This window comes from Haliotis asinina, chromosome 1 (genome assembly GCF_037392515.1).
Source record: "Haliotis asinina isolate JCU_RB_2024 chromosome 1, JCU_Hal_asi_v2, whole genome shotgun sequence".
In the NCBI taxonomy this organism is placed as follows: Eukaryota; Metazoa; Mollusca; class Gastropoda; order Lepetellida; family Haliotidae; genus Haliotis; species Haliotis asinina.
In genome coordinates, this window is record NC_090280.1 from 14,144,500 (window position 1) to 14,156,805 (window position 12,306).

General features: G+C 39.3%; 1 protein-coding gene across 1 annotated transcript; it reads left to right on the forward strand.

The window, feature by feature from the left end:
• Nucleotides 1-2,022: 2,022 nt before the first annotated feature.
• On the forward strand, nt 2,023-12,063 carry LOC137283779 (26S proteasome non-ATPase regulatory subunit 9-like). The gene is made up of 6 exons (XM_067815497.1): nt 2,023-2,193; nt 2,590-2,692; nt 8,213-8,406; nt 9,515-9,616; nt 9,922-10,010; nt 11,230-12,063. The coding sequence occupies exons 1-6, from the start codon at nt 2,101-2,103 to the stop codon at nt 11,255-11,257; spliced, it is 609 nt and encodes a 202-aa protein (XP_067671598.1). The 5' UTR covers nt 2,023-2,100; the 3' UTR covers nt 11,258-12,063.
• The last annotated feature ends 243 nt before the right edge of the window (nt 12,064-12,306 follow it).

The window sequence follows — 12,306 nt, forward strand, 5'->3', positions numbered from 1 at the left end:
ATTGATAATACGATGTGCTGGTTGAGATTGACATCCGGTGATCGAGAGAAAAAATACGAGTGCCTTGAGCATGCACTAGTGCATGAATATGTGTAAATATGCTTTATCATATCAATCGCCCTAGTCTTTCTGGGACAAACCAAAGGATGTTCTCGATGATTTGGGACATGAGATACACTGGTGATTAAGTGATATGAGAAGCCAGTTTCTGACTTAGTGAACATAGTTTTTGGCTGCACTCAACAATATTCAACAAAACTAAAAATGGCAGCCATATGTACATAACCGAGGGTGCACCAGACAATCCACTGATCGATGGTACAACCATCGACCTACACAACTGAGATTCAATGGCATGTGAAGCAAGTAGGAGAGCCTGTCCATCCGTTTGTCACATCTTTGACAGGCATGGGTTTCTGAAGATCAATTCTTACCTGAATCTTCAATGGATGAAGTCCATAATGGTGAAATATTGCTAAGAGCCGTTTAAAACCACATTCTCTCAATAAATACTACTGTATGAAACAAGTTAAAAACAGCTACCACCTCGGCAGCAAGTAGACGACACCCATTTCGTCCTCATCACTGTAGATTCGATTATTTACAGACCACCGCCATACAACCTAAATATTGCAGAGCGGGGCGTTGATTAAACAATAACCATCCGTAGGCGCAGTAAAGAAGGAAATATGACATGTCGGTGAAGATAAAGAACTCTCCTAGGTTAAGTGCTCCCAATCGCAAGTGTTGTCTCCATTGGAGACCTCATGCAACGTCGATATTCTGGGGTCGGATTTGGTCGAGGTGCATGACGTCATGGCCAGATGCCGTAGATAACGTGGAACTGTCGTCACAGACAGATACACCTCTGTTGATGGGTGGTACAAATGTCGGAAATGCTTGTTTCGAATCCGTCTGTTTTCATGTACGGTCTTACTTTAATTACTGGTGGGTGGCACTTTGAGGATGTTCCATGATTTGATGAAAACGCCACCATAAAAGCCAAATGGTGTTTCACAAGAAAGGCACTGAAAACATTCGATGTCGATTACATTTGCCCCTGAGCGTATGATTCTTGGACAGTCCGAAATATTCTCGTAGTTATTGTCATTCTTCAGAGATCGAAGTTTCCCTTGTGGTTGTTGAGAATTTGAATTAAAGTTTCAAGATAATATCAAAACAAGATCTCAAAGATTTGAGAAAGGAAAACGCAATGTCGTGAAAAGGAAAACACTAAGGGTACATTGGGAGCACGGAAAAAGTGCAAAGGTCAGTCAACGTATTGGTACTGGTGTATGTTGAGCCTCCTTTGTAGGGTAGTGAATGATACAGGGTTTTATTTATGGACGTCGTGGTGTACGTATTTACAATCGTGGTAATCCAGTTAGAATTGGCAACTAACTTACTGTAATTGGTTGATGAATGGCACGTATCCCAGTTCATCTCAGTTGCGTTTTGGTCCTCAGTAACCCGCGCTTGTATGAGATAACTAACAGGATGGAGTGCTGAAGTTCGCTGATTTGGTTGACACGTCATCATTTCCCAAGCACGTAGATCGATGCTCACGCTGTTGATCACTGCACTGATTGTCTGGTCCTTTTCGATTTTTTTCACAACCGCTGCCCTATATTTTGCTGGTAATATTGCTGAACTTATATACTGTAATAGGTATAGGATATTATATTGTACTTAAGGCATACGTTATCATGGAAAGGCTGCAGCACAGATCACAAACGAAAATGTTTTACATTTCCAAGCTATTTAGATCATTTTTATGTAAAACTGCACGAAAATATCTTGTAAAGAGAATTGAAAGCAGAAATAAACAGCTTGTAGATCAAACTAAACATCTATAAATTAACTGTAAACACCTATAAGTCCATAGGCTATGTTTAAAGACCTGTTGTCGTTACTACTGTCCATCATACAAACTGTATCATTGAATGCTGCACATGGTCTCTGCGTTTCACCTGTTTTATTTCATTAAACTAAGGCTAGGCATCTATGAATTCCCGAAGAGGGTTAACTGAAGGTGTTTCAAGAAGAATCAATTTTCGTTTTAAAAGCCGGCATAACTTTTGTATCAAGTAAATAAACAAGATGGCAGCCACCACTGAGAAAATGAAAACGTTGATGAAACGAAAAGACGATCTCGAATCTCAGGTTAAGGAACTTCACGCCTTGCTTGACTCGGTAAGAATTAGTAAGACTATGATATGTATGTATGGATTTGTAATGAATCTTAAAATGACACTGTCAAACATAATGGCAGCACTCTTCAAATTTAGCATGCATGACATGGCACTTTCTTGTTATAAAAGGAAAAACAGAGCCCTTCTAGGATTTGTTCGCTACCCAGATATGTTCGCCACCCTTGCCTATCAGAGTGTCATGAATCTAGCGAGGATGCCTAGCACTCACAAACATGAACGTCTCCTGAATGGAGAGATTGTATTTTCATTGTCTCTTGTGAATCGTATCCAAGAAAACAGGAACACTTTGTCATGATGTGCTTATTGTTAAATTGCGCTGCATGTGCCTACCACTTCATCATTATTGAAAGGATCTAGTTATGTCTCTGTTATACAGCAAAAAAGTGTGGGAACAGATGGTCCTCTCATTGACACAGAAGGTTTTCCCCGATCAGACATTGATGTGTACTCAGTTCGGCACGCCAGACATCAGATAGCATGTAAGTTTTGAGTATTGTATGTTCACTTGCACCCTTCAAAAGTGTACATTATTATGATTATTTATTAAGACTTTGCTCTATTATTGCTTCTTAGAACCACATGGGTATCATGTTAGCACATTGTGTGTCTAGATGTTTTTATGTAACTTTATAAAGACTCATTGGCAAAGTCAAAAAAAGGTTTATTTTTCTCAAATACTGAAATCATTTTTTAACAGGAAAGAAACACTCCAGTGGTCAAAATGTTGTTGAGGAAGGGGAGTAATTTGATTTCCCAGCAACCATATGTCAGTCTGTACAATCTGGTATGCACACTGTTTTCTGAAAAAAACTTGAGTTTGTAAACAACTTGTTGAATATTAGTTTAAAAGGTGTTGCCATCTTTTCCAAGTTTGATGTATTTCAGCTTGACCTTACTCTTGAACATTACACATGCTTTCTTTTTGGTTTATATATTCATAGGTTGATATTATATATAATGGTTGACATTAAAGGTCGATTTACGAGGGTTGGTCCATCAAATCAATATGCTGATTCTAGCAAGACGCTCCATCTGAATGATAAATCATATTTGACAAAAGGTACAAATAGATTGCTCAAATCAGCATGTTGCGAGTGTGTAGAGCCAGCTGCAGTTTTTTGGCAAGTTGGATGTATCACATCCTCGATATCTCCAGGATTTACTTTCCGAAAAGTCTCCACTATACCCTCGATTCATCTACGGCTATGCCCGATAAATTTATCACCTCCCTTTACTGGCTTTTTATCCAGTCAGGTGTCTACCCTGGGAAGTTGAGCGAACCAATCACAACTCACTCTCGCTTTTTAACCCCCTGGATGCCACAGGGACATATATGTCCCTCCTCTACATACCTCACCTGGAAATCTAATAAAATTCTAAATATACCACGCATATACAAATACTTCACAATTTTGAATTCTGCGGAAAATTCCCAGTTTCTTGATACCATCCACTATTATCTCAGACCAAGCTATAGTGCTTAGAATCGCCTTTCAAAATAGGCTTCATCGTAAATGTTGCCATTTTTCAAACTGTACAAAATCGAGATTCACAGCGTTATTCGCAGTATGTTTTGAAATGTGAAAATCGGATAATTACTGGTAGTAATGAATTTCAAAAATAGTATATTAATGATCACTGATATCAAGTTCTCATGTAACCAGTAATGGTAATTCTGAAACGTCACCGATGTACCCAGAATCGGTTGGGGTGTTTTCGAAAATACGCTTACACGAACGCCGAAGTGCGCTTTCCGCCATATTGGATAGTGTTTACAAAATCACGTTTCGAGAAGGCCGGTATTGAGACGCCTATTGCATCATGTACACTTCATAGTTAGCAGCGACAAATGCATCATTGAATTCCCCAAGCATCTTATAATCAAATTACAGAAGGTCTTTGTCACCAATACCAACTGTCTAGACAAAACGGAACGAAATATACTTTGTATGAAAACGAACACGGTGCTCGAAAGACAGCGCTTGACTGAAATGTAAACAAAGAAAAATTCCAATTTTACACTGCGTAGCATTTTCGGAAATTTTCCAACATCCAGCAGCCTAATCATTGCTTACAATGGCTCAATACGCTTAGTATATTCAGGGGAAGAGGATCGTAGCAAGAAAAAGCAAATTGAAAACAGATACAATGAAAGCATTTGGTAATTCATAAGAAACTGTCAAACTTTTAGTGCAACGTGACGCCATGATTGACGCAAAATCACGCAGAACGACAACGGTACTTATCGGCATTTCTGGCTTCTTCCGTCATTTACAATGTAAACGACAAGAACATATAACAACACACAGATAGTCAGAATAATTCTGATTACTTACATCTCACATTTATATACGAAAGATCCCTGAATCAAGCAAAAAGTCCTCGCAAATTCTCAGCGAAGCCGCCATTTTGAAAGAAATCGGTTGTCGGTAGTGATGTCACACGTCAACATTGTTGCACATATTAGGCAATTTCTTTGAGGTGAAGGTCGGTTGAACAAGAGTAAACACAATAACCATACCATTCCGATTGCACTTTTAGTATTTTGATGTATATTTTGCGTATCGTTCAGACACCTTTTCATGAAACTGATTTCAGTATGTACATATATCCATGTTCAACACCATATCACGTGCGGATATAAGGTATTCGTTTTTATTCTTTGAAAGCTTTTGATTGTTTGAATAATACATACATGGGAAATTGACTCAGTAAGTGAACTATACCACATTTTAAGCCTCTACACAAGTGTTGGAAGATCACACGTAGCCATTACTGCAACATGTGCTTTAGTTCCGGTGATGTGCAATATTCAATACGTTGGGGCATATATTGCAGTTTCACATGAACAGGTTAATAAACAGCGACTTAATTCCAACTTGTAAGTAAAACGGATAATATTAATGAAAATGATTTGTACATTTTATGAAATGTAGGGGCACACATACTACCATTTAAAGGAATTGTCTTGTTCATTGTATTGGTTTGTGTCATTTTTATAAACAAAACTATTATGAATATTAATTGACCAGGTGCGAGTTTGTCAAAAACGTTTCATGATTCATTATCATTTTTTTTCGATAATAAAGTCAATTCAAATTCGATTAAAATATATCTGATGGCAGAATATCTAACTCAAACACTATTTATACGAAAATTGTTAAAAACATATAAACCAGGTCATGTCGTAATTTGGACAAGCCTTACGTCCATATTCTAATACTTCTGTACTGAAAAAGCGATCTCTTTGTACCTTGCATTGCAAACTTATGAAGGGAATTGATTTCATAATCATGAGAAGAAAAGTCTATTTCCTAAATGAATATTCAATGAATAATCAGGTATTGTGAAATTTTCATTTACGCTAAATTGATGCTAGGCAGGTGCGCGTGTTGCTCACAATAAGATATGTAGTAAAACCGTGTAATTGTTGATATGTTCAGGATTTCAGTGATAAAACCATTCATTTTATATTTTGGGTAAAAAGTGTTGAATTCTGACACAGAAGCCGAGATCTTTTACACATTGAGTGGAAATTAGGTTAGATATTTACTAATCAGCACAGCTGTCTTTTTCCGACGCCACAAAATGCACAAAACATGTCGTGACGTCAACTAAAATGTCGCATTATTTTCAGTTTTTTCATTACATTTGAAAATGTGGCTGTTACTTCGTTAATAATGATGCAAAATTAATAAAAATACATCTACACAAACAGGAGAATATATGGGAATCTAAGAACTAAAATATGTATCGGATAGGGCCATCCAAATCGCTATTACCTGCTTTTTCATGTAGTACACTGGCATCTTTTCTTACAAATTGTGAAACTACCAAAAGGTATCCTCTCACACTGGGGAAATTTGTATTGGAATAGTTTGGTTCACTGTGAACAAAACATAACGAAAATATACTGTCCGTATCCACAGCAAATTCTCTCCATGTGATCGGAGTTACATTGACCTAATGTAAACCATAGCTGAGTTATGCCCCCTTATCTTTATACGTGCATGAATACTCTGTCGACGTTTGACGTCATAGAAGAAAATCGATTTTTGACATTTATTGCAGGTCATTTTTGATTTTGTGATTATGACATTATGCATTAGCACATACATCCATTTCATATACACTTATGTCGTTCAGATATCAAGCTGTATTTTCTTCGCTCACACTTTCCGTAAAGATGCCAAATTAAAAAAAACGTAGCAGAGTGTTTTTATTGGTGCACGATAAAAAACGGAGAAATTTACTGTTTTTCAACACACACAAAAGTTTTATACAACTTTTAGCAGTGTCTGTTTCTCAGACCCCTGAGGCAGCCGCATATATATTTATACTAACTGATGGGAAATTAAATATTCTACATTTCTGTGCAATTTCATAGCCGAACGCAGATCCAGTACCACGCGAGCGCAAATCACGCACAACGTTCACTCTTCAAACCTTACGAAAGTGTGCGCTTGAAAAAAAACTCGGCATCCAGGGGGTTAAATTATCTAACCGATTAAACTTGGCAAACAAACCATGCAGAGGTTCTCTGAAAGAGGTAGATGGGGTTCTTGCGTATATATTTAAAAAGTTTCGGACCTGTAAATTTGTCTGTATGATTTCCCCAAATTGTGAGTCGCACGGCGAGCAAACCTTCTCAATTGCGACTGCTGCCTTTGTTGATACTGGCAAGCTTGGTTATAATGGCGGCCTAGCTGATTGGCTACTGTGAGAATACGGAGCCAGCAAAGGGAGGTAATAAAATTATCGGGCTGACCCGTAGATGCCTCCAGGGTATAGTGGAGACTTATCGGAATGTATACCCTGGAGATATCGAGGATGGATGTGACCACAAATTTTGTTTTGGTGTCACTTGGTAAATGTTTCTAAATGAGCATGAAACATGACAATGTCTGCTTCAAAGTAACCATGCCTCAATTTTTCACAATTGTTTATTTTCAATTTCATGTTCTTTAATGAGATGGTTAGATGTTGTTGAGAATACAATCTTTATCAAACAACTTCTCTTTTTCTTCACTTTGGCAGTGCCGATTTCTTCACATTGTATAGCGCAGCAGATAATTGACACAAGTTCAGACATTGTAAAACCATGGAAACAAAAGGCTGCGAGATATCATGAGATTGACACTAATATCAACAGATCAAATTGTGTGAGAGGTATTCATCACAACCACCAAATACGTACAATGTATGGAAATTGTCAGGTCATTACGACGTGTTAGTCACGCTTTGCACTTATCATTTGGAAAAGGAATTTGTGTAGTTTGAAAATGTGATGGTGTCTAAGGTCAAACTGCATGAACAAAACATTTACCTTTGAAGTCGTGTGCTGCTGTCACACCAAGCATCATGAAGGGGTCAATTTGAACTGATGACCAACACATTCCCGAAGGTGAAGTGTCCTTTGTATTTGGGGCTGTGGCCTGATAGAGGGAGAAATATAAGATATCATGAGATATGTCAGGGAGACAAAGGGTGGTATGGAATATGTTCCTGGTTGTATAAACTTTTGATACGATTTCTGTCACTTTTGGGAAGATCTCTGCCACATTACCAACCCTAAAACAAGTCATTGTGACCTTTTGTATGGCAGATGGCCCCTCTGCTTTGAACTTGGAATTTACCCCATTATGGTTGGTCAATCACATATCACATCAGAACAGCCACCTCTGATTTAAACAGTCATTTGACTTGTGCTTCACTGTAGATGCTAATATTTATAGAAAACTGTTTCTGTCATTGTGAGCAGTCATTTTTAGAAAATAATATGTGCAGTTATAGGGTATAAAATGCATGTTTCCAGTTTCCACTATATTTAAAGTAGCGATTCAGTTTCAGTTTTAAAATTTGCTAATAGTGTATCTGTTATTTATTAGGGATCACAGTAAACTTGAACCTTCTGTATTGTGTTGACACAACTATATCCATGTTGGATCAGTTCAGCTCCACTCTGTGTGCTTGCGTTGACTGTTGTGGTCCTGTTACAGGTCTGCAGAACGACCACAAGGAAGTGATGAGGGAGATCGAGGAGGAGCTGGTCAACATCCACGCCCAGGCCAGACAGCGTCTCAGCAGCCGGGAGGAGGACATGGAGGTGGACAGGGAGAAGCCAGAGGAGAAACCTTTGGTTGCCTTTGCCAGGATCGACCGAGTGGAGGTCAACTGTCCAGCATCTCAGGGGGTAAGGAGAACATGGACATACTGAGATGTGCATCCCATAGAACTCCAACACTCAAGTTTGTTTAAATGCCCCAGTCTGCTCAAACATTCCAGACTGCTCGAAGAATCAATACTGCACAACCACTCCAGTCTGCTCAGACACTCAAATTTGCTCAAACACTCCAGTCTGCACTAACTCTCCAGACTGCTCAAACACCCCAGACTGCTCAAACACTCCAGACTACTCAAACACTCCAGGCTGCTCAAACATTCCAGTCTGCTCAAACACCCCTGACTTCTCAAACACTCCAGAATGCTAAAACATACAAGACTTCTCAACGCTCCAGAATGCTAAAACACTCCAGACTGCTCAAACTCTCCAGGCTCCTCAAACACCCCAGACTTCTCAAATGCTGCAGAATGCTAAAACACTCCAGAATGCTAAAACACTCCAGACTGCTAAAACACTCCAGATTGCTGAAACATACCAGACTGTTCAAACGCTCCATACCACTCAAATGCTCCAGACTACTCAAACACTCCAGACTACCAAAACACTCCAGGCTGCTCAAACATTCTTGTCTGCTCAAACACTCCAGACCACTCAAACGCTCCAGGCTGCTCAAACTCTTCAGATTGCTTAGGCACTTCAGACTGCTCAAACACTGTAGACGACCAAACCACTCCAGGCTGCTCAAACATTCGAGTCTGTTCAAACACTCCAAAGTGTTCAAACATTCCAGACCACTCAAACACTCCTGGCTGCTCAAACATTCAAGACCACTCAGACGCTCCAGCCTGCTCAAACATTCCAGACCACTCAGACACTCCAGTCTGCTTAAACACTCCAGCCTGTTCAAACACTCCAGACTGCTCAAACATTCCAGACCACTCAAACGCTCCAGGTGCTCAAACATTCTAGTCTGCTCAAACACTCCAGCCTGCTCAAACATTCCAGACCACACTCCAATCTGTTCAAACACTCCAGGCTGCTCCACCAGACCAACTCAAGTGCCTACTTGTGGTAAAACACCTCAGTGTGCATCAGTCGACACATAAAGTTTAAACTTAATCTATTCACTCATCATTGAGGTGGGCTGTACACATGTCTTATGGTGTCTGTGTTTCAGGGTGTTGAGGTTGAGGATGAGGTGTTAATGTTTGGCTCAGTGACAGCCGACAACTTCACAGGTCTGCAGAGTATCGGTTCCCTAGTACAGCATAGCAAGGATGTGAGTGCCGTTTGTATTGTCTTACAATACCTGTGTAACATGATCACTGCAAAACTGATGATGTGTGGAGGACTGCTCACTCACTCAAGGAGTACTGCTCACTCAGTGACAAATGAAATAGGATCTAATTACACATTGATTGAGCAGCAAAGGAAATGCAAGTTTAAAAACAAATGAAATCCCATAAAAGTTCATGTTTATGTCTTCTCTTTAAAAACTTGACAACATAACAGAGTTGTGTGTCTTCTGTTGTTCAGTATATCTTGCTTTCTTTTGTTTCTGACTAGACTTGTTTGTGGTTTCAGAAAGCCTTGAGTGTGACAGTGAGAAGGAAGGGCCAGGTCCTGCGCTTGAGTGTAACTCCTAAAACATGGAGTGGGCGAGGGTTACTTGGGTATGTAATATCAGCAGCTTTGACTTGTGTAAGGTGACAAGGTATTGGTGGAGGGACTGGTAATTATTTCACAGAGTGGGAAGGGCTGGGGCATGAGTTGAGCTGGGAGTGATGAGATGGGTTACCACTGTATCAAAGCCTCACATTTTAAGGAAAATGTTTTTGTCATGGTAACTTTTTACTGCTGAAAAATATTTAGGTTCCAAATGTAAATTCTTGAGTGTGAAGGCACGGTCTGGGGGCTAACAATGAATACCCAATAGAATAAGAAAGCATCAGGACATCTTTAATTCTTATAGTGAAATCATACATAACTGATGAAAGCGGGTGTGAGTAGACTGGGGTCAGAATAGAGTCATGGAGTGATGATGACACAGTGGCCAAACAATGGGTTGCGGTACAAAACAAGATGTGTTAGGCTTCAGTTTTGACTCATCCTCGATATCTCCAGGGTATATGTTCTGATAATTCTCTACTATACCCTGGTCGCATCTACAGCTCAGCCCAATAAATTTATTACCTCCCTTGGCTGGCTTTTTATCCAATCAGGTGTCTTCGCTGGAAAGTTGAGCAAACCAGTCACAATTCATTTTCGCTTTTCAAGTCATCTAACCGATTAAACTTGGCAATACAAACCATGCAGAGGTTCTCTGACAGAGGTAGAAGTTCTGTATGACTTCTTAGTCGCATGGCGAGCAAACCATCATAATTGCAACGTCTACCTTTGTTGACACTGGCAAGTTCGGTTATAACTGCGCCCTAGCTGATTGGCTTCTGTGAGAATTCCAAGCCAGCAAAGGGAGGTAATAAACTTATCTGGCCGACCTGTAGATGCGTCCAGGGTATAGTGGAGACTTATTGGAAGTATACACCCTGGGGATATTGAGGATGGTTTTTACTTCTCCTCTTGGAATTTTCATGTGAAAGAAATTGTGACTTTTTATTAATCAAACATCACTGTTAGGTGCAATTTAAATGATTGTTTACAGGCTCACAGTTCAAATGCAAAACATCATTTCTCACACATCACTTGTAAAACGTCAGTCACTTCAAGATATATTAAAATGTGATAAGAATTGTGTACTGTGTTAGTAGGTTTGTTAGTTTGGTGTGACATATATGAAGATGTGGCATGTCATGTATAGAGGGCAGGAATTCAGAAAAGGAAGTTTATGTACGAGACAGTAAGGTATATTTTCTTCTTACATCTCTATTTCAGATGTAACATTGTGCCTATCAAGAGGTGAAATATTTCCACCCACACATCTACCTTTCACAACTGATGAAGACCAGGAAGGGGACTGATGCCCACTTCCTGTGATGGTCAACAATATGGAGATTGCTATTGAGTCCTCTGTCCTCAGTTTGTCTCCTCGTTTGCAGAACCTGCAGGGTCTTGTACCACCATCAACTGACAGTGACAGCTTGAGTGGACAGCTTTTGGAAATGGTTGTGCATTTAAAATGAACAGATGTTTCGCGCAAATAATTCAAGAGGCAATTTGCGCTTGGAAACTAAATATTAGTTGATTAATTGTGTCAGTGTTAGTCAGGATTTCTGTTTCTTTGCCGTTGAAAACATATCTCCAAATCGTTTAGTTATGTTCCAAATTGTTTAGTTATGTTTTGCATTTAATGTGAACAGCATTTAAAATTCAGGAGGCATCTTTGCACTCAGAACCCAGATGTGTGTAAAGCAGGGGAACAGGTAATTTGTGACATGGTACCTCCATCTGAAGTCGGTTGTCCCTCTCTCTGATAAAGCTGGAAAGTTGTTAAGAATAGAAATATCCCAACTCACATACACATGCTGAGAGTTTGATTTTCTTGTTTAATTAAAACACTGCTACTATTATACTTTATAAGGGGAATTAGTTTCAACGTTCTAATTCACTGGGCCGAAATGATCTGTTGTTATAGCTGGTTACTTCTTCCATGTCAGTTTTCTGTTATTTGTTGCATTTCTTTTTGAACAGAAGCTGTGTTCTTACCACAGCCTTGTCACGAAACATTCATGTTTTTCAATAAAAGTAATGAAAATAACTAATGATAAATCATGTCATTGAGTTTCTTGTCAACTGTCATGACATAACAAAGTTTACTGTTCACACAAACAACTCTGTACACATGTTCTTATGTTGATCTTTCAATGTGTAACTGACAACTGATGTCCCTTGTCACCAAGCAGTGAATGGGTACCCGATAGGATGACAAGGTAATGTGACTGTTGACCTAGACCCTCATTAAGCAGCTTGCGTTGTCCTCTCTCCAAGCAGCAGAGAAAGTAAATTTGAGCT